Source organism: Chiloscyllium plagiosum, unplaced genomic scaffold, assembly GCF_037043375.1.
Source record: "Chiloscyllium plagiosum isolate Xiang-an unplaced genomic scaffold, Cpla_swu_hap1 HiC_scaffold_3, whole genome shotgun sequence".
In the NCBI taxonomy this organism is placed as follows: Eukaryota; Metazoa; Chordata; class Chondrichthyes; order Orectolobiformes; family Hemiscylliidae; genus Chiloscyllium; species Chiloscyllium plagiosum.
This window is the reverse complement of record NW_028270141.1, coordinates 25,527,555-25,551,611: the sequence shown is the minus strand read 5'-3', so window position 1 is coordinate 25,551,611 and position 24,057 is coordinate 25,527,555. Positions and strand designations below refer to the sequence as shown.

General features: G+C 40.2%; 1 protein-coding gene across 2 annotated transcripts in view; it reads right to left on the bottom strand.

The window, feature by feature from the left end:
* pxdn (peroxidasin) overlaps positions 1-24,057 on the bottom strand; it is a 245,960-nt gene that overhangs the window by 104,733 nt on the left and 117,170 nt on the right. For both annotated transcript variants that reach the window (XM_043678736.2, XM_043678744.2), the window contains exon 3: positions 23,748-23,819. In XM_043678736.2, the coding sequence (XP_043534671.2) occupies positions 23,748-23,819 (72 nt within the window). The remainder of the gene's footprint in view (positions 1-23,747; positions 23,820-24,057) is intronic.

The following is a 24,057-nucleotide window of genomic DNA, read 5'->3' as shown; positions in this document are numbered from 1 at the left end:
AGTGAGATAGAGGCCCAATTCAGTGTAGTGTCCCAGGTGAAACACAACACACAGCAATGTAAGGGAGACGTTCATAATCGTCTGTTCTCTAAGTGTCACTATCGTCTCCCTGCTACCTCCAAACTCACGTAGGCACCAGTAACTCTAACTGTACCACTGCACACTCATCTCACCACAGATGCTAGACAACAACCCTCATCATTCCATGCATCAAAATCAAACAAGGGCTCCCACTTCCTTACCCGCCCAAACTACAAACCCTTCTTGCTCTCTGCATTTCCTGTTCGCTCACTTCTTTACTTCTCCTGCATCACCATTGATGGGCCTTCCATCTACTTCCACCACACTAAAACAGCCCAAGAAAAACTGACCCAATCCTGGGCTGATGTCTCCTAGCACTGCCATCGGTTGTCCATGGCCTGCAGCACTGAGTGTGGCTGACCATTCGGACTGGAATCAGACAAGCCCCTGACTGACTAGAGTTACCTTTAATCCCACTAAGGATTAATTCTTTTGCCTCTCCAGGATGACCACTTCCTTACAGTCTGTTTGCAGTGTAAGCTTTTGATACCTGCTGTAAATCTGACATTCCAGCAGTACGTGGCCATTCAGCAACACGTCCATCCCCCTGACCATTCAGTGCTCCAACCCATGACAAGCTGCCTACTTTTAGCTCAATGTCAAAAATCAATACAAGGCACAGAGCCTAGCAGCTTCTAAATAAGCACAAAGTCAGTGCGTGCTAAGAAATTAAGCTCAGAGCCATCAAATGTATTCTGTGTAAATACAAGAAATTTGTGCATGTTCCTGTGGGCAATACAAACCTGGTAGAAACATGCAAGGCATAAGAGTCCCTGAGCTCCAATGAGGAGGGTTGAAGTACAGTGTGGATTGTACTGAAAGCAGTCATGATAATGTGGTAGGGTTGGTGGTCTGTTAAGGTTTCATTGCATGAAGGAAGGTTAGATGAGGATGGTGTCCATGGCGCATTCATGTAAATAGTGGAGCACAGTGTAGGCTGGAGAAGCAAGTGGTGAAATGCAGTTGCCTGGTAACTGCTCAGTCTTTCATGTCAGGAACTGGTGTCATCTGGTTTCTCACTGAAGGGGAGAATTGGGAGCGAGAGATGACGCGAATTAGTTAACAAAAAGATGCAAATGTGTGGAAATATAACAATCACTGCTCAATAACGAAATTCAGAGCTTGCTTAAACCCCAAGGAGAAAAAAATTGGAAACTTTATATTTGACATCTACGGTCTCATTTTTCCATTTTCTATTTTTGGACAACTTTTCCCAACTTTCTCACTGTTGCCTACATTGTTCAAGGTAACATAACATTCTGACAAAGTCCAGGACACACTGCCATCAAGAGCTTGGATTTGGTGTTGAAAAGGTAATTAAGGCCTGGGCCATGCTACTTTATAAGAAAGAAAAATGCAGCATTATGACACAATAAGTTTGTTCTCCTGAAGCATAAAATCAAGCAAAACTTGAGCTTAATTCAAACACATCTCGTGATTAACTGTATTTTATCACAGTACACCAAAAGCTATGTGTATTTCACATTGAAAATTCAGAGCTCCACAAAAATCCCAAACTGGTAAAATAAGCAATAGATTAGTACTATCTGAAAAAGATTTAGGACAGTTGGGGGATGATATCTGACCATGGCAACTGTAACCAATCAGGCAGTTTTGGAATACATTCATTTCGCTCATTCCAGAGCACCACAAGGTTACTTGTGTTCCAGGCCAGGGAGATATTACCCAAAAGCACATTTCAGCTGTCACTTGGCTTTATGACAACAGATATTCATTACTTCCATTAACCACATTACTGTGACAGATCGAGCCGATTTTCTACATGACATTCAACTCTGGATCCATCAAAATTCCCTCCCGCTTAATGTTGGCAATCCTCTGCTTAAATGCATTTGCTTCCAGTCTCAACTCCATCTCCATATGTTTCCGTTGTAGGTTTTGCCACATGACAATTGCTTGAGTTGTTACTATTATCCAATTGTTTACAGCAAAGACTTACTTTGGTCTCTGTGACGAGAATATAAAAGCAGGGCTGAGCTTCTGAGGTTTTATAAGGCTCTGGTCAGACCACATTTAGAGTATTGTGAGCAATTTTGGTCCCCATACCTCAGGGAAGACGTATTAGCCTTGGAGCACGTCCAGAGGAGATTCTCGATAGTGATCCCAGGAATGAAAGGTTTAACTGAGGAATGCTTGAGGGCTCTGAGAGTATACTCAATGGAGTTTAGAAAGATGAGGGGAGAGCTGGTTGAAACTTACAGAATGCTGAATGGTCTGGACAGATTAGACGTTGAGAAAATGTTTCCATTGGTAGGAGAGACAAGGACCTGAGGAAACAGCTTCAGAGTAAAGGGAAGACCCTTTAGAATAGAAATAAGGAGAAACTTCTTTAGCCAGAGAGTGGTGAATCTGTGGGAATTCACTGTCACAGAAGGCTGTGGAGGTCAGGTCTTTGAATATATTTAAAACAGTTTAGGTAAGCTCTTGATTGGCAAGGGATTCAAAGATTATGGGGAGAAAGTGAGAAAGTGGGATTGAAAAACCTATCAGCCATGATCGAATGGTGGAGCAGACCTGATGGACTGAATGCCTAAATTCTGCTCCAATGTCTTATGGTCTTAAGAACCAAGAGATTGTGGGAAAAGCAAAGATATATGAGAGAAATGGCAGAGTATTGGAAATGAATGTCAATCAAAGAATGGAGTAGCAACAAAGTAGAAAGAAATAATGAATCTGAGAAAGACAAAGATTCAAACATCTGGATATTCCATGCTTCCACCTTGGTCTGTTTTCATTCGTGGACCACCTAAAATAGGTCAAGTGGCTTGTCAGTTGCCTGCCACCTTTACCTGATATCACCCACACACTACAGGTATGGGTAGCTGCTAAAATCCACTCTTTCTCACCATATGTAATTAAATAATTAACAGTCAACTGAACTTGTACAAAGCTCAACTGACCATCCGTCTTATCCCCCCACCCCCCCACTAATATTACCCTGCACATGCTGTAATATGATGGTCGTGGGCAACCGTTTTCCCTAAAACCTTTTAAAATGGCAGGAAGGTACTCTTAGCCTATCAGTTCAAATCACCCCTCGAAAAAATAGTACACCCATCTTCCTTTCTACCTTCACTGCCTTTAAAACCCTTCCACATCCAACACCGAAAACCACCCCCCTTTAGCTGCAAAGAAAGCGGCCCTTCTTAAAGCCCCTCCAACTTACCTGGATGGAGATTCATTGGATTTTTCCTTAACCTGCCTGCAGTGCCAGCAGTGGCCACTACAAAACTGTGGCACTACCAGTTAATCAGTTTGGCCAGCAGCTCCTCAGGGTGGACTTCATCCACAGTGAAGCAGCAGAGGACTCACTCTGAACTAATTTAGCCCGCCCTCAGTATTAGGTGGCTGTGAAGCAGGCTTGTTTCTTGTCTGTCATCTTGCCTGTATATATATCTACTTTAGAGTGAACATTTGATTTGATTTATTGTAGTCATATGGATCCAAATACAGTGAAAAGCTTTGTTTTGTGAGCAGTATAGGCAGACCATAGCAAGTAAGGACAAACAGATCATAAGGTGCTTAGATAGTGTGAGGTATGCAGGTTTCTCCACAGAAGGTGCGCAATCTAAGATCGACATTAACAAGGCCAACATTATTGTAGTTAATGAGTCCATTCATCTCATAACAGCAGGGAAGATGCTGTTCTTGAACCTGTTAGCGCATGCGTTCAAGCTTCTGTATCATCTGCCTGACGGAAGAGATTGTCGCAAGAAAAGCAAGACCTGAACGCTTAAGGAAAAACAGTAAAGTTAGCGTACAAGATAACTGAACAGGTATACACAGATTGAGGGAAATTGTAAAGAAGACTGAATGACTTGATAGAGAAACAAGTAATAATACAAAGAATGTAGACAGAAAGCAAGACCAAGGAAAACGGGCATTGGTGATAAAATGAGACTGGGAAGGTTTCTTAGCATGATCAAAAAGCAATGGTAACCTATTTGATGAATGATCAGTTGGGCCAGAGAAACTGGCTAATAATTTAGGTACGCAAACAAAAATATTTAAATCATATGGAGAGTGAAAAAGAGATTAATCTGTCTATTAATTTTTAAGAGCTATTTGAAGAATGCATATAATTGGAGCACACAGAACTTCTGCTTGAGTTAATTATTTGATATCACACTCGAGAATGAGGAGTGTGCTCAAACCGGATACCATCTCATTGCTGCATAATTTGGTCACTTTGGAAAATAGTTGTGCAGTTCCATGCTTTTCACAATCGTTTGATGATGATATCTGTAATTGCAATTGCAGCATCAGACCCTCTCGATGTATTGCGACTGTCTCTTTAAATTGAGATTGAAATGAAGGAGGTCACATGATTGTTCTGAAGCCTGCCGAATAACAGGCATGGGTGATGGGTGCTGTTCAACATTAAGGTAAACCCCAAGTTGTTTGCTGGAAAGAGAGTGTAAAGTGTTCACACTTAGAAGTTTTGCACCAGTTATTTGTGCTTACAGCAATTAGACCGCAAGTCTCCAACTTCAAGAAGGATATTGAGAATGGTTAAATTATTATATGTCAAACTATAGTCAATTACTTTCATGGTACAATAGAACGGAGGACGAAAGAACAGCGAGTCAGACACAGGCAGTCTGTCAGGATCCAAGAGAAAAGAGAACAGCAAGGGTCTGAACCTTTCAACAGTTTGCTGTGCAGGAATGAGAGTGAGAGTTTTGCCCTCGACTGAAAAGACCAAATTCATGATCAAGCTGGAAAACTTGCCTCGTTTCCATGAGAGGGAGAATCAAAGGAAAACCTGCACTGCGAAAGACTGTTTTGGGGTCACTATGACCAGGCTAAGAGAGGGAAGAAATGGAAGTTTACTCTCAACTTCAGGAGTCATAGAAATGAGTAGCACAGAAACAGATTCATTGGTCCAACTTGTCCATGTTGACCAGATATCCCAACCCAATCTAGTCCTAGCCGCCAGCACCCGGCCCATATCCCGCTAAACCCTTCTTATTCAAAGACCCATCCTGATGTCTTTTAAATGTAGCAATTGTACCAACCTCCACCACTTCCTCTGCAGCTCATTCCATACATGCACAACACTCCATGAAAAAGTTGCCTCTTAGGCCCCTTTTATATCTTTCCCCACCGTAAATCTATGCCCTCTAGTTCTGGACTCCCCAACCCCGGGGAAACAAATTTCTCTACTTATCCTATCCTTGCCCCTCATGATTTTATAAACCTCTACAAGGTCACCTTCTCAGCCTCCGACGCTCCAGAGAAAACAGCCCCAGCCTATTCAACCTCTCCCTATAACTCAAATCCTCCAATCCTGGCAACCTCCATATAAATCTTTTATGAACCCTTTCAAGTTTCACAACATCCTTCCAATGGGAAGGAAACCAGAATTGCACGCAATATTCCAAAAATGGCCTAACTAATGTCCTATACAGCTGCAACATGACCTACCAACCTCTGTACTCAATGTTCTGATCAATAGAGGAAAGCATAGCAAATGCCTTCTTCACTATCCTAACTATCTGTGACTTGACTTTCAAGGAGCTATGAACCCTCACTCCAAGGTGTCTTTGTTCAGCAACATGCCTTAGGACTTTACAATGAAGTGTACAAGTCCTGCTAAGGTTTGCTTTTCCAAAATACAGCACCTCACATTTATCTAAATTATACTCCATCTACCTCTCATTAGCCCATTGGCCCATTTGATCAAGATCACATTGTACTCTGAGGTAACCTTCTTCACTGTTACCTCCACTACACCTCCAATTTTGGTTTCATCTGTAAACTTACTAACTATATCTCCTTTGTTCACATCCAAATCATTCACATAAATGACTAAAAGTAGAGGACCCAGCACCAAACCTTGTGGCACTCCACTGGTCTCAGGCCTCCAGTCTGAAAAACAACCCTCCAACACCACCTTCTGTCTTCTACCTTTGAACTAGTTCTCCCTGTATTCAATAATATCTAACCTTGCTCACCAGTCTCGCATGGGAAACCCTGTTAAATGCCTTACTAAAGTCGATATAGATCACACCCACCACTCTGCCCTCATCAATCCTCTTTGTTACTTCTTCAAAAAACTCAATCAAGTTTGTGAGATATGATTTCCCATGGACAAAGCCATGTCGACTATCCCTATTCAGCCCTTGCCTTTCCAAACACATGTAAATCATGTCCCTCAGGATTCACTCCAACAACTTGCCCACCACCGGTCTCAGGCTCACCAGTCTGTAGTTCCTTGGCTTGTCCTTACTACCCTTCTTAAACATTAGCACCACGTTAGCCAACCTCCAATCTTTCAGCACCTCACCTGTGACTATTGATGATACAAATATCTCAGCAAGTAGTCCAGCAATCACTTCCATAGCTTCCCACAGAGTTTGAGGGTACACCTGACCAGGTCCTGGGGAATTTATCCACTTTTATGCATTTCAAGACATCCAGCACCTTCTGCTCTGTAATGTGGACATTTTTCAAGATATCAGCATCTTTTTCCCCACAGTTTATATCTTCCATATCCTTGTCCACAGTAAATACTGATGCATAATACTCGTTTATTTTCTCCCCCATCTCTTGCTGCTGTCTTGCGGATCTTTGAGGGGTCATCTTCTCTCCCTAATTACCCCTTTGTCCTTAATTTTTTTTTATTAAAAACCCTTTGGATTCTCCTTAACCCTATTTGCCAAAGCTACCTCATGTTCCCTTTTTTGCTTTCCTGATTTCCCTCTTCAGTATACTCCTACTGCCTTTACACTCTTCGAATGAACCACTTGATCTCTGCTGTCTATACCTGACATATGCTTCCTTCTTTTTCTTAACCAAACTCTCAATTTCTCTAGTCATCCAGTATTCCCTACACCTACCAGCCTTGCCTTTCACCCTAACAGGAATATATTGTCTCTGGACTCTCATTATCTCATTTTTGAAGGTTTCCCATTTTCCAGCCGTCCCTTTACCTGTGAACATCTGCTCCCAATCAGCTTTCGAAAGTTCTTGCCTCATATCATCAAAACTAGCCTTCTTCCAATTTAGAACTTCAACTTTTAGATCTGGTCTATCCTTTTCCATCACTATTTTAAATCTAATAGAATTATTGCATCTAACTGTTGTGTCAACTGACCCATTCGATCTGATAGGATTCGCAACCAAAGACACTTCCTGCAGATATCATCATCAGTAACATGTACACTCTCCCGAAACTCCCACATCTGACAGGAAGAGCATTTAACTGTACTAAAGGCCATCTTTGCTCCTTCACAATCTAGACCCAGAAAATAGCACCACCTTATTACCCTAAAAAATGCACTGCTCCAGGCTAACTTAATACATATGGCTATATTCTTAAAATTTCATCAAGAGACTGAACTCAATAAAACATATCATCAAGAAAGAACCCACTCGACTCAGCAAGGCTACACTCAAAAACTATTCACTTATCTGTTCCTGTGTTGTGAGCTGTCCCACACAGATTCCTCCAAGATCAGTTGTGAATTTCACGGTTTGTTAAGTTTTTTTTGGATGCACTCCGATGTCCAGAGATACATAAATTCAAACAGCAAAGGCAGTCACTGCATAGGTCCACTGCTGTGTCAGTTAGCAGTGTGGGTTTCTTTCTCTCTCTCTCTCTCTCGCCTTCACTAACCATGTGCTGCCTATTGTCTATTATTCTCCCTTTTAAAAGTGCCATTGTTTTGACTTTTTTTCTCTGAAGTTCCAAAACAATGCAGCAGCATAAAAAAAATAGTAATTGCTGTTCTTAGAATTTGAGGACATCACCTCCAACACCTAAACTACCTCAAAAAAGGTGCAGCCTGTTACAATCAGAACTTTTACTCGTCTTCCACTTCGGATGACCCAGAACACTTTGGACCTGGTCCAAAACGTTTGAAAATTAACTTCAGGACAGCATAAAAGAATACCCATTTGTTAAAAAGGGAAAGTTCTGTTCTATTCTTTAAAACATAAGTTGTCTACAAAGGTAGTGTTTAGTCCAAGTGCTTTTACTCTGTTTGCTGCAGCAAAAGCCTTAAAAAGGGGAAAGCTTGCTGTGTTATCCTTTCAGCGACCAACTGGAGTTTTGAATTCCTCTTTTTAAACTTATTGGGCTCAACGTGGAATCTAACAAAAATTTGCAATGCTTCAATGAAATAATTGTTGAACACAACCGATCTGCTTATCAATGGAAAATGTAAGCAATGGGAAATCCTAAAGATGGAAAGTATATTTTAAATCTTAAGTCTGGTCACCATTTACAAATACATAATCAGTTCAATTTTGCTGGTAAATGGAGTGCGTTGATTGAATGTGTTTTTTATGTGCAAAGCAGCCTGCAATTTCAAAAGCTGCAAGATTTGAATCTTAGAACTTACTTTTTGATTCATATTGTTGTGCCATTTGCTTCACACTAAAGGTACCTTACCGTGTTTATTTTAGGAGTTTGCTAGATTTGCATTTTAACTACCTAATAAATGTACATCAGCAAATAAAGTCATAGAGTCTTATGGCATAAAAACAAGCCCTTCAACCCACCATGTCTATGCTGCCTAAGTTAAAACTCACACAACACCACGTTATAGTGCAACAGCTTGATACCCATGAGGTAGGCTTCAACTGGGACCTTGGATTCATGCCATATTACAGGTGACCCCTTTACACGATACACTCTCACACAAACACTCAAAGACAAGCACACACTCTTACATGCTCACACTATTGCAAATGGCAGAACACACAAGTGTATAAAACTGAATGGCAGAAACAGATCAGCTGGACCATCAAGAGTGCTCTGTACCTCCTGATGGCTTCAATATTTTGTCTAAACAGGTCCCATTTCATGCTGAACATGGAAACTGAGGCTGTGTCAGACTGAAGGAGCACAATTATCTCAGAGTATTGCAGAGTTTAAGGAAGAAGGTACACAGATGGAGAGAGGTGAGGTCATGAGAGGACAGAAAACAAGGGTGAGAACTCTAAAAGCATCTTAACTGGAAAAATTAAAATGGCAATTGGTGAAAATACAGATCTTTTATAAGATTTCTGACTGGGCAATTTGAAAAACTAAGAATTGGTCAACTCAGTCTTCTCATTTGTGGCGAGTGAATGGAATTGCAGTCCATAGTGTTATTTTGTCTAGAAGTTATTTTAATAATTCCACAGTACAAGTATAATTTAAAGTGGACACAAGAAATTTTGAAAATCTCATTGGCATGACTGACATGAGTACTGAAAGCCAAAGAAAAAATTATAATAATTAGGGTACAGTCCTTAGTCTTTCACCTGATGTCCAAATGATATGTAAATCTATCAATTTTACAACATAAATCTGACATCCAGGTTTCTTTGATAACCTAAACTATATTTCATTTTTTTTCTATTCAAAAAGGAGGCAAAGCTTATTAGCACAAATTGAAATAAGACAGTTTAAATAGTCACCCTTCTAAATAGCCTAACTCACACCAGTGTCTCTGCATATATTAACTTGACAAAGAATGTTGCCCAAATAATTATTGATTTGTGAAGTAAGGATAAAATATGAAATAGTACAAATGGCTATCATTCTGGCCTTCTAGCATACAAAGACACTTGTCACTAGGCATGAGGTTGTCACTGGGACCATTTCAGAAGTTGCTTGTTTAGGTGATGTCAAGAACAATACTTCTCGAAGCTTCTCAGGAGAATTGCTGTGTGCATGTTTATCAGATCTCACACTGGCTTTTCCAAATTTTTTTTCAAAACAGGTGAACTGAAATGGTGACTTTATTCAGGCTACATACCAATCACCTCTTCCACACAATATGTTAAAAAAAGCAAAACTCCCACAGCCATAAACCAGATGCTACTTCTCTGTAAACAATTCCAAGGAGTTCTATAGTCTATAAAGCTCCAGATGTTTACATAGCTTAATTGTCTCTTCCAGTAAGTTTAAAAAAAATTCAGTGTCTTTCCAGCTTTTCTTTGAAAAAAGCCTCCTCAGTTTTGAACAATGAACAAATATTCATAATTATTTCATCAAGGAGTTGTTAAAAAGATGGTAGTATCTTCCTACCACCTCTAACCTTGGAGGAATTAAACACTATTTTCAAACAGTGTTTCATGACAAAGTGTGGACATAAACGCAAAGTATGAAAAGCCATATTTAAAAACTCATTTTCATCACTCATTATATGTAACAAATGTTACTCTGCCAAGAACCATCTTGACAATCAGAGAATTCAAAGGTAAACTTTAAACATAATATTGGCAATTACATTATTTTTCTTCAGTCATAATGTGGACAAGCTTTAAGTGACAGGGTTGCAATAGTAAACTTCCTGAAAATAGAATGCCATAATTTCTTTTCATTTTTCCACAAAGTGTAAATGATTATGACTAGCGTCACCTTCTAGATATGGCAGACATACAAATCAAAATGTTTAGAAGCAAGTTGCAATCTTAGAGTTAGTTTTTTTCATTGTAAAGTATCTCTTCTGATGTTGACTTGGCTCTTTTGGAAACTCTCTGTACCAAGACCATAGCTACCCTCTGGTCACTCGCAATTGTTATCTTGAAGGGCCCAGTGAGGCCTCAGGCAGTGAATTATTGGCCTAAGGATCTCATTGCTGGCCTCTACCTTTAGTGTTCACATTCAACAGTCCAAGACAAATTGCTTTACTATCACAAGTTTAATATCATTCTGCCCAGGCTGCTTCTGCAAGCTCTGAAATAATTCTCTCTGTAAGCCACAGGGACCAAATTATTAGCACAGAGAATTTTTCTTTTGCTTTCTCCATCTATAGAAACCTCTTCAGAAAGCACAACATAAACTGAGTGCTGTCAAAAAGCCTGCACTGCCTGAGCAGTGTTCAGTTTTCTTTTTGCAACCTCCTCTGTTTAGCCATTTTTGTTTAGAAATGAAAAATGCCTGTGTGTCCTTTCCCTCAAACTCTAGAAATATTAGCAGCTCATCACTTGACCCTAAGTTGGATTCAGATCCGTCCTCATCGGAGGTTGATTGGAGACAAGTACACCCATCTTTTTCAAATTGCAGCCTTTTAAGGCAGTATTCCTAGAATCTCAACCTCTCTATCTCTGATCTCTCTTCTTTTTATTTTTGTTCTACTCTCAGCTTCTTAAATGCACTCTCCTTTTCCATTTTCACTCTCTGAAGTATCCTTTCTTCTGCTTCTTTCTAAGTTTTACTATTTCCAATCCTCTTTGCTGTTCAAGTCTGCACACAGGCAGTCTCCAGGTTATCAGTGGGTATCATTCTTGAGTACAGTTGGAACACAATACAACATAAAACAGCTGAGCCTAAGTACAAGAAAATGTTTGCTCTTCATTCAGAAAAAAGATTTCAAATTTTTTACATTATAAAATCACGACAAAACAGTATAACAACTTTTTCATATAATGACAATAACAGTAAACAAACTACTCTACTCCACAAATCACTGAGGAGAGAGAGAAAAAAAACCCTACGAAAACTCCAAATTAATAAATAACTAAAAAAACATTAATATTAAACCAAGTTGATCCAAGGTAGATTAAAGTACATTCAGTTAAGTTACCACGCTCAGCGCAATCCCACCAAAGCTCTACACCACTGGAGGCAACAGTAGGCAAACCTGTATTTGTTCAGGGTTCTTCCTCCCAGGGGCCTCTGGACGACCAGATATAGTCCTCATGACTACACAAAGGACCTGACCAATATAACCGACAAGTCTGCATCTATATAATTCAGAAAGGGCCATCACGTTCTATAAAACAGTTTAGTTTTCTGGTGCATCATACTGGGAAGGAAGAGCAGGGGGATGTACTCCATAACTAATCAACGCCAGCTCGAGAGTCCTGCGGGAGTTCTCCGACACCCAGCTCATTAGACTGTTCTTCCTCACACAGAATAAAAGAATACTAAACAGTTTCTTCCCATGCGCATCCAAAAAAGGGAGATTCAGCAAACTCAAGAGGACGGACACCGGATCCACCTTGACCTCAGCTCCCAAGACCCCTTCCAACACACTCGCTATGACACCCCAATACCTACGCAGTTTGTGGCATGACCATACGCAATGAGTAAGAGTGCCATCATCTGTTTTAACATTTGGGGCACATGGGGGATGCTCCTGTGCCAAATGAGCCCTTCGGTGTACCTTGAATTGCATAACCTGTGTCCTAATATAAATCAAAATCTTCCTTATGTTCTCCCAAATATCCTCTCAAGCCTCTGATGAGGTCTCCACCCCCAATTCTTGAGTCCAGATTCCTCACAGCCGCTCAATGTCCTTTGAGACATTACCTCCTAACAAATGATAGAGAGTGCTGACTGGGAGAGCACCCGTGGACCGAAGCACTCTCCTCTCCATGTCCGACTTATAGGGACTAAACATAGTATTTTTCTGTACGAAGTCCCAAACCTGAAAGTAACAAAATAGGTCCCTCCTAGATAGCCCATATTTCTGGCTCAGCTGCTCGAAAGACATCTTTATGTTCCTGTCAAATAAATCTCCCAAACAGGAGACTCCTCTCGACTCCCAGAACTTAAAGCCGGAGTCCATCGACTCTGGCTGGAATCCTAACATTCCTACTATGGAGGTGAAAGGGGAAGTTTTTTGTAAATTGATTAGATTCCCTACAGTATGGAAACAGGCTCTTCGGCCCCCCCAAGTCCACACTGACCCCCTGAAGAGTAACTCACCCAGACCCATTCCCGTACCCTATATTTACCCCTGACTAATGCACCTAGCACAACGGGCAATTTAGCATAGCCAATTCACCTGACGTGCACATCTTTGGACTGTGGGAGGAAACCAACCAGATTATCAGAAGATCCTCCCAACGCCGTAGGTCCTGCCTGATCTTTTCTCGCAACTGCACAAAGTTAGCTTTATATAATTGATCAAAGGCCGGGGTGATAAAAATGTCTAAATACAAGAAACCTCCCTGTGACTACCTGAAAGGGAAACAGGTTCTATCCCCAAGATCAGATATTCTAGTAAGGCCCCCCCACAGGAATGGCCTCTGGCTTCATAAAATTAATTTTATATCCCGATAACAAACCAAATAGATTAATCACTTGTATTAAATGGGGCACAGATATCAGCGGATCAGTTAAAAAGAGAAAAACATCATCTGTGTAAAGGGTGACCTTATGCCTGCCTGATCCTACCTTCCAGGCAATTATATTGGAGTTCCTCCGGATGGCCTCTGCCAACAGCTCAATCACCAATGTAAATAATAACGGTGAGAGAGGGCACCCTTGTCAGCTGCCTCTGACGATACTAAAATTGTCTGACTTTATACCATTAGTGAGAACCGTCATTTTCAGATTACTATATAACACTGTCACCCACCTGGTAAAAACCCCTCCAATACCAAACCGCTCCAGTACATAAAAGAAATATGGCCACTCCACCCGGTCAAACGCTTTCTCTGCATCCAGGGAGATGACCAAACCTGGAATTGACACTTGCTGGCTTACCTGGACCATGTTTAATATGCTTCTAATATTATTAGTAGACCTACGACCCTTAATAAAATTTGTCTGCTCCTTTACAATGAAGGGCAAAACCCTCTCCAACTCAACACCAGCATTTTCGACAGAATTTTAAAATCCACGTTCAGTATCGATTTGGGCCTGTACGAAGTGCAATCCTCTGGGGCTTTCCCTTTCTTGATAATAAGAGAGATATTTGCATCTCTCAGAGAGGATAGGAAGCAATCCTGACTGTACTAGTTGATGTACATATCCAAGAGTGGCTAGGCCAAAGTGTCTGTAAAGTCCTTGTAGAATTCACTCTGGAGTCTGTCTGGGCCAGATACTTTACCACTCTGGAGCTGCCTCACCACCTCCTTTATCGCTTGGATTGTCAGGGGGAGCATTCAGAAAAGACACTTGCTCAGAAGTTACACCTGGAAAGTCCAAGGTCATAAAAAAGGACTCGATCTTCGCCAATCTGTCCTCACAGCCCTCCAACCGGTACAGCTCAGAGCAGAACTTCCTAAATGCTGGGTTAATTATTTTGTCATCGCAAGTAAGAGTACCAGCACTCTCTCTGATCGATGTGATAGATTGGGGGGCATTCTTCTTTCTGGCCAGGTATGCTAGATATCTACCCGGTTCATTGCCATACTCAAATAACCTCTGTTTTGCAAAAGAGATTTCCCTCTTTGCTGTCTGGGTGAGCGTAGCATTCAAAGTAGCCCTGAGGGCTGTAATCCGCTGCAACTTGGTTACAGACGGTCTGTCAAAATATGCTAACCCAGCTGCCTTCAGGCGAGCCTCGAGCAAACGCTGTTGCTCTCCCCTTTGCCGCTTCCGGGTCGCCAAGTAAGAAATAATCAAACCCCGTGCATAGGCCTTGGCAGTCTCCCAGAGCACCAACGGATTACTGGCTGTACCTGGAGTTTTGTTCCAAAAATTTTAAATTCCCGGGAGAAATACTCAGTAAACTTGCTCTCCTTCAAGAGGAAAGGATCCATGCACCAGTGCCGCGAGCCTGTCCCTTTACCACCGACCTTGACCTCCATGTACACTGCTGCATGATCGAAAATGGCTATGCTCTCGATTCTGCAAGACAGCACCAAATTCAAAAGGTCAATGGGGTAAAAGGCATGTCAATCCTAGTGTAGTGCTTAGGTGGGTTAAAGGAAATGGTGAAATCCCTACCCTCAGAGTGAAGACATCTCCTAACATCCACCAATCCCCAGCTCCCTGCTCAGGTCCACCAACTGCTTGGATTGCAGGGACATACCCGCAAGGCCCCTAAGCATTCTATCCACCTCAGGGTCCATTGGTCGGTGAAAGTCTCTCCCTGTAATTGTATGATGCACCCAAGGGCCATCAACCTGGAAAGCTCATCCGTTAAAAATTTGAGGGTAATGTGCTGGGGTTGGGGGGGGGGGGGGGGTGCAATATACATTCAAGATCCAGTACTCCTTACCATGTATTAAAGCTTTAAGAATTATAAACTACCCATATTCATCCTTAATTTTGTCTAATAGTTGAAATGGGAGATTCTTCTGGATGAGTGTAGCAACTCCTCTACTTTTCAAATCAAAGGATGAGAAAGACACCTGTCTGAACCGTCCCTGCTGTAACTTCAAGTGTTCCTTATCGGTCCTATGCTTTTCTTGCAGCAAGGTTACATCAACCCTCTCTTTTCTAAGGCTTGAAAATACCTTTTTTCTCTTAATTGGTGAATGACACCCCTTAACATTCCAGGTGCACCATTTAAATGAACGGTTAGCCATAGCCATCCGAAACAGTGTGTGACTCCTCCGGGAGGAAGAACCCCATTCATAGCGCACAGAGTGAAAACAACAAACAGTTTGAATAAATTAAAATTACAACTGCCAAAACTACCAAATCAAAACTTCTAACAACTACTTCTGCAACAGACCAAAATAACAAAATGAAAGGAGACTTCCCCTTGGCCCACAGGGGGCGCTCATACCACCCACTAACCCCTCCATGGCTCCTTCTAGCTGAAGCCATGCCCCAGGCCCAGACAACACAGTAAGAAAAAGTTACAAGCGTCTTATAACAAGAAAATTGAAAGTGGGCATTCAACATGCCCTATCCATACTTCAACCCTAGGTGCTCCTGCCCCATCCCATACCAAAGAAGAGAAAGGAGAGAAACAAAAAGGAAATGAGACAAAAAAAAAAGGATAACAGGAGGGGAGGGAGAAGGTAGAAGAGACAGAAAAAGAAAAACACAGTTAGGATCCCCACATATATTAAAAAACAAACCCCGATAAACCAGGCAAACTACAGAGAAAACAAAAGTAAACATGATTGTCCATATTATTTGAGGCAATCTGTCTATTTTAAGATATCCAGGAAGTCCTTTGCCTTTTCCGGTAAGTCAAAATTAAGCACGGACCCTCCTTGGCTAGAACATAATATTTCCAGATATTTTACGGAATACTGGATATTCAAATCCCTCAGCTGCCTTTTTACCTCATCAAAGGCCTTCCTCTTATGAATCACGACTGCAGAAAAATCTTGGAAATGCATAATTTGTGATCCTTTGTATATCAGAGCCTGTGGATCCTTCCCAAGCACTCTGGAGGTTTCCAGACCATTTGCTTATCTCTGGAATGCTGGAGTCGCAGTAGGACCGGGCGGGGATGCTAATCTGATCCAGACCTGCGCATTGCGACGCGGTGGACTCACTCGACCCACGCCCGGCCTGCCTTGACTTCCAGCTTCAAAAACTGCGGTAGCCATTGCTCCAAGAAGCTGAGGAGCTGACCTTCCTCCTCCTGTTCAAACAGCCCCACCAGGCCAATGTTCTTCCAATGGCCTCGATTTTCAAGGGCGTCTACCTGCTCCTCCAAGGCCCATACCTGCCGTCCAGGGCCTGGACCAGACCCGCCAAGGATTCCACGTGGTTTTGAAGGCCGCGGTATGCTGCTTCACCTCCATGACACACTGCCCGAGACGCTGGATCTCCTGGTCATGCTTCTGCAGCATGGCCGAGATTGGTTCCAGCCTGGTCTGGGTCTCCTCCATCGCTGAATCGATCTTCTCTCGGAATATCACAAACTCCGAGACTAGGCTCTGCTCCACAGCTCAGTCCCCGGGAGCGTTCACGGAGGCAGATACCATGACAGTGGGCGTGTCCAAGCAGGGGGGTGCCCTGCTTGTTGCGATCCTCATGGCCCCTTCCCTTTAGTTATTTTTGTAACTATTTTAAATTAACACACAGCAATTCTGGGGGTCAAAAACTAACAATATCTACCACAATGGGTAATAGAGGGAGGGTGAGTGCACCACTTCGTCTGGGTTCTGATGCAGAGCTCAGCAGGGCAGACCTATTGGATCGCCGCCATCTTGAATCCCAAATGTTTGCATGTTAATCTTAAGAATTATGATGAATTTGGGATCTCATTCATAAGTTCAGCAGTTATAAGTCAGATATTTGTAAATCAAGGACCATCTGCAGTTATTTTTCCTTTTCTATTTCAATCTGCATCATCTGCAAAAGAATTGTAGCTAATGTTCCTGAACTTGCAACTGGATTACCTTTACCTTTACTAAATTTCAAATGCTGGGCTCTTACCTCAATTATATTTAATTTCTTGACCACTGCTTTTAAGTCTAACGCTAACATTTCTGCCATGCAATTAGGCTAGCTATGGTTAATTTTTGCAAATCACTTGGGGATAAATTGTCCCTCTGCAGAAAGGCCGTAGCAACAGACAAAGCCATCTGGTTTTCAATGCATATAGCAAAAGTCACCGTGAAAATCATAACCAGCCTTAGCCTCTGAAAGCAACAGCACTGATGTTTGTCAGTGGATTTCAAATCCCTCAAAAGCCCCCAATCATATCTTATGACTGAGGTGGGAGAAGTATAGTGTTTCTCTGAGGTCTTACTATTTCAGTAGTCACGACATATGCTTAAAGAAAATGTTGGCCATTTGTGTATGTAAATCTATCAATTTCCAAATACAAATCAGCCAACCAACTTTCTCTGGTAAACAATGAATGATCAATTTATTTTAAAAAAACCTTCATAAAGCTTCAAAGTGTATTAAATATAACAGTTTAAACATTTAGCCTTCTAAATACCCTACTATATATGCAAATGTTAGTTAAAGAAAAAAGTAGACAGAATTTCCCAGCAGAGACAAACTATACAAAAAGAAAAGAATTTGACCAACGAATTGGTAGTTTATTAAGGAAAGAAGAATAAGATATGAAATCTTCCAGATGGCTTTGGGTCTGGGGCCCTGGCTCATGCAGACAGGTATCAATAAACACGTGTCTGTCACTGGGATATTTTCAGAAGCAGTTTATTCAGGAGATATCAAAAGGGAATAGCTGCCTCTGGTTTTGCACTTCTCAAAACTGGTTTCACATAAGATTCTTCCTTTCAGGTGGATTGTGTGACTTACCTCAGTACGTTATACAATAGGTTGTCAACTATTTTTTTTTCAAACATTATCCAAAAAAATCCCCAAACTCCTAATAGCATATGCCCAGACATGTAATTACAAGGTATATAGGTCCAACTGTTCTATAATTTATAAAGTTAAAAATCACACAACACCAGGTTATAATCCAACAGGTTTATTTGGAAGCACTAGTTTTCGAAGCTCCGCTTCCAAATAAACCTGTTGAACCACAACCTGGTGTTGTGTGATTTTTAACTTTGTCCACCTCAGTCCAACACTGGCACCTCCAAATCATAGTTCATAATGCACTGGCTGGTCACTTGACTTGAAATATAAAAGTTGGCTTTTCAGAACAAAGTCTATTCACCTTCAATTTTTTCAATGAATCAACCATAATGATAATTTAAATTTGTATCCCCAAAACAAAATTAATAATGGAAGTGTCTTCATAACTATATAATTTTTAAATACCTGTGAATTTATTTATATTGTGGATATTAATGGGTGTGCAAACTCTGAAGAGACTTGAATCAAAGTACTCATTCTCAATTCCATGCAGAATGTGGTTGTTTTATCTCACATATCAAGCAAGTTGCAGCAGAGTTTAGGATCCACCATTATTCGACCTCATCCTGTTTTAAAATTAGAGAGAAAAAAGCTATTTACCTGTTCTTCTATTAATGATGAACAATTGAAAAACTGATTTTCTCAGTGACATCATTTGCCTAACTGTAGAGCTGTTTGTTTGCTATTTATATAATTGTTATCATGTTTTATGCCTCTTTCAAATAATTCATACCATACATCTACTGCACTAGTCCATTCATTCATCATAGCTTATACTTGCAGTGTTTTTAAAGCAGAAAAAGGTTCCAAGATGTTTCACAGAAGCATAGCAGACAATAATCACCACTGAACCAGAACAGAAGCTATAAGGAGGGGGTGATTAAAACCTTTGCCAACAAAGTGGTACGAAGGCTTTGAGTCAGTTGCTTTGTGGGGTGCTGCGGGTGGGAGATCTTAAAGGATGACACAGAGATGGATAAGTGAAAATGTCAAGGCGAGTGATTGAAAGCTTAAGCCCTATACTGTTAAAGACTCAGTTGCCAAGAGGGGGGTGAAAGTAATGGAGAAAGAAACTAAATCGAGAAGAAGACTGTTTGTGTTTATTTTCACTTTGTTGGTTTTATCTCAGCGATGATTGTTCTGCTATTCAGTACAAAATGGCACCCACAATTTGTTTCCATAAGTTATATGTTTCGGAACATACACACTGTCAAATTTTGTTGCTTCTCGCAGTTTCCACAAATGGAGAAGAAAATCTCAAACTAAAATCACTGAAGGTTACTTTGACTGAACCAATAATGCACAACAGTCAGGTCCTAAACATGTTATACAGTTTGTAGCTACTGTTTGACTGGGATACATCACAAATAATGGAATGCATGCTATCTCATGAATTTAAGGTGTGTTCATACCAGAATTGTTTCCTCTAGATAAGGCCAATAAGGCACTCAGCTTTACCTTTGACAAGATTGCTCAGAGATGGAATATATAGACGTCCTGATCTGATGAGGTAATTCCCGGTTTCCGACCTACTTGGCCTCTTTGTCTGCCTTCATTGGATGGAGAAGATTACACCCATAGTGCTTATGATTCTCCCTGCTGAATTCTGATCTGGTGAAATAACTTATGATGGAATTTGTGATAGTTTAAAGCCTGGACATCAGGAATTGTTATGTGTCACATCACTCCTCTGTCTAAAGTAAAACCAGTTATTTGTCGGTGCCTGGCCTACAACACTTGTGAAAACCTGTTACCTTGCTCATGGTTTGGTCAAAATCACACAACCTGGTCTTCTTCCTTAAAATGCTCCACACAATTCATCGAAACTTGAAGGAGATGTAGATAATCGCTATATTGTTTACATCTGATGATTTGTTTTAACATGTTATTTGCTTTACCTGGTTTGATGAAGGTTTACCACCTCCTGATATTGCCTGGCTTGCTGTGTTCTTCCATCCTCCTGCCTGTCTACTTTGGATTCCAGTATCTGCAGTTTTTTTTGTCTCCAATCTTTACCTGGTTTGGCCTAAACGTGATTCCAAACCCTAAAAATTGCAGTTGACTTTTAACTGCCTTCTGGGCATTTGGGGATGGGCAATTAATGCTGGCCTAGCCAGTGACACCCTCATCCCATGAGTGAATTTAAAAAAGGTGGTTAATTCCAACCAGCATATACTAATTAAACCTAAACAGACATGCTTAAACACTTAGCAAAGAACAAGAGCTGAATCCACTAAACAGTTCTCATAAATGGTATTTCAGGCAAATTTATTATCCACAGTTTGTTAAACACTATTATACACAGAGGACTGAATATATTTAGATGACTAAAATGTACACATTTTGAAGAGAAAACTATGTTTAAGTCAAAATTGCGAACCACACCATGTATTAGTAATCTGTTTTAGTCTTAGTAGCTCATATTATTTAAGCAATCTCAAGTTCAACCTGATCCACAATAAGAGAAAAGCACTTCATCTTATGCAACCATTTTTTCTGTATAACGAATTTTGGCAGTAAACCAATGAACTTATTGCATAAGAATATTTTTAATCAAATAAGTATGGGGTAGGGAAATGTGCTTCACTGTGCTCGGATTTTACGTTGCGTGCTATATTTAAAACTGCTAGATAACTGCCAGATTTGGCGTGGGTTCTGACAATAATCTGTCAGCGTTTGTTGTCATTTCTCCTTTGAAATGCCCAGCAACTTCCGAATTTAGTGTATGGCAGATCAATGTAGAAAGTCTGACGTTGGTATCCATCACTGACTGCTCCACCATCAACTGCACTGTGAATCACTACAACAGAGCCAAAAATCACTGGAATCAATCAATACAGTGAGAATTTCATCCTGCCAATTCTCACATCCTAGTCAGAAATGTCATTAAAAGTTACATTTTGCCCACTCAGGGACAACTAGATTTTTGATAATATTCTGTTAACAACTATTGCTAAACAACAAATCCAATGTCTCCATTATAACTACTTACATTTTTTTTTTAAAGATGTTTTCTCAGTTTCTACTTAACCTCAAGCTCATCCAAACTTTCTTTTTTAAGTAACAGAAAGAAAAGCAATTGGAACTTGGTATTTTTCATTGTCTGTTTGTTTGTTCCAGAATTCTTGGATATGATTGACAACACTGTAGCTCCAACTGGGTTAACTTCTACTGAAAAGGAACTCTGACAATAACTTGCACTAAAGGTTGATGAAGTTCTTGGCACTGAGATACCACTCTTAGACAGACTTTCTTTAACTTTAGTGACAATAGATTTGCTTCACCAGTGACCATAAACTCAGGACCATCATGAGTAATGGAGGCAGTGCCCAAAGCCATTGAACAATATGAAATGATGCTTTTAAATACAGTTTGAACATATGTATATGCCAATAATGTACCCTGATTACTGTCAACATGCCAGAAACAAAGGTTTCCAATAAAGCTGCATGAAGGGAGAAAACAATTCTCATTTGACTCTGCCCACATTCGCAAAACTCCTTTGCTCTTTCATCGAAACTAAAAGACGTGCCCATCAGTTTAGAACAGTGCTACTCATATAACAAAATGCATGAAAGCACAAGATACATTGCTGAATTTTTTATTCTGTCTGCATACAGTGATGGTATGTCTAATGTAAACAAGAACAAACAAAAATTGGCCTTTCAAACAAAAACTGAACACAAAATTCACCAGATTCTCTTTGGAAATGCTGCAAAATGCTTGATGCAAACTAATAAAAACATGAAATCAAAGTACGAAGATATCTAAACACAACTACAATCTCCACATCTAAACTTGTGCAAATGAAATAAACATACTTCACAAGTTAATGCAGTCCTAATGCTGTTCTTCTTTGTTTTACTTCACATTCAACAGCTTTGAAACTGAATTAGACAGTTGTTCACAGAGCTAAACTCTTGTACACAGTATATTAACTGCTGCACAATGACGTCACTTCACCTCTGTGCCTCTCAATGCTGAAGCCAAACTGATGTGCTCTATCATTTTTAAAAAATTACTGTAACTTACACAAAATGTCCACCAGTGATGCATGACCAAGACAAGTGAGCAACATGCTGGACTGAACTCCTGAGCTCAGCTACTGGAGCATTAAAGAAGCCCAAGATGAAGGAAAGGTTGGGAGGTGGGGAAAGACAGAGGACAAAAATAGCACAGAATTACAACTCCAGATTGTAAGAAAGTCACTCCTCCTGGAAATCATGTAAATGAATCGTGGTATAAACTGTGATATTCTGAACTCATCATTGTGATTGAATATGGTGATAGGCTATTTGAACAGTGCCCAGGAGGACTGCCTGTGCCCTGGAGACATAACGCAGCATGAGTCATCCCTTTTAATAGGGGCAGGAAGGAAGTTGGTAATACTACCTATCTGTATTAACTGGTACTTGTCAGATTTTATACAGCGCACTTTGCTCTTCCAAACAATACAGAGGAACCTTGATTATCCAGCATTTGCTTATCTGGCAAGATTGCAAGGTCCCGATGCTTGGCTAAACTATGTTATCCGGCATTCGGTTACGCAGAATTCAATTAACCAAACAAAACACTCCCCGCCTGTATCCTTTGGATAATTGAGGTTACTCTGTATATAGTTTTAATCTTGGGAAACTTCCCTCTCCTGGTGCTGCAGCAATTGTGAGTTTTAATGAAGGTGCTGAAAAATTTGTTGCAGCAATTTACCACTCCAATATAAGGAACAGAATGATTAAACATTACTGTCTTATCACCTTGCAACAAAAACACAACAGAATATAAATTAAAAATTGCACATTTCGCTTGTGCTCACCCCAGATTTATTCTACTCTCTTTTGTATTTTTGGCTAATTTCAGTCTTTCTTTACACAGATTCTTCTCAAATTTAAACTTTAAAATGTTTAGAATGGAATGCATTTTTCCTTCCTTTTCTCCTTCAGCTTTCACACTTGCTCCTTGCATTTTGGAGTTTAAAGAACCCAGTTAGTTTGGAAGTAATGTATTAAGAGATCCCTTTCGGTGCTTCATTAAAAGCTTAGAACCTGAGAACTCATGGTAGAATGGCTCAAATCTTCAACATTCTCTTATCCAACTACAAAAAAGGATGCCAATCTCCAAAAGACACAACACAGGAGTAATAATCATCAGCAACAAATTATGAAGAATTTTTAAAGAAGCAAATTACCAACTTTATTTTAAAGTTATACACACCATTCCTTTATTTGTTTCCCTGTCTGCAGCACTAAAAGTCTTCAGTAGGTTTGGCTTTTCACATGTCAAAAATGTATAATAAACAGTTTTAAAATTGGCTGTGCTCAGAGGAATCTTCACACAGAGAGAAAACAGAAGGTCAAAGAACTTGATCAAGGCTGACCTCTCTAACAGCAACAGCTGCAAAACAAACTCTTTAAGTTGTGTGTAGTGTGTTCAATTGCTGGTGTTCACCAAGAATACAAAAAGCAAAGGTTAAATAGTCATGTCCACTTCTATAAAAATATCTTCCAGTGTATTTTCATATTAGACACATACAGACTCTAAAATCCAACTGGCCTGCATGACATTGAGGCAATCATCTTTAATCATTTTTTGAACCTTTATCTTCAGGCATTAATGAGAATTTGACAAAAGAGAAAGGAAACAGGAACTGAAAATGTGTTTGTTCAAAATTTAAGAGCAGTTCAACTGGCTATTCCAAATTCAAACAAAGTGATTTACTCACAGATATTTTAAGTTCTCCAGATCTTCAAATGCACCCTTGGGTATTCTCCTAATTTGGTTGTTGTTTAACAGTCTGAAAAATTCAGAAAAAATGTATTACAAGCTGAAAGAAGGTAACTTTATTTCTTTTAAACTGCATTCTGCATCCATTTGTCTTTTCCACCCAAAAAAAATATCTGATTTTCACTGTCATAAGTTAGTGGGGAACACAAACATTCATTGGCGTTCTTCATAATTTTGAATTGAAATTATTATTCTAATGTCCAGTTTGACAATGTCCCAACAGGCTATCAGTACTGACAACAGTTGAA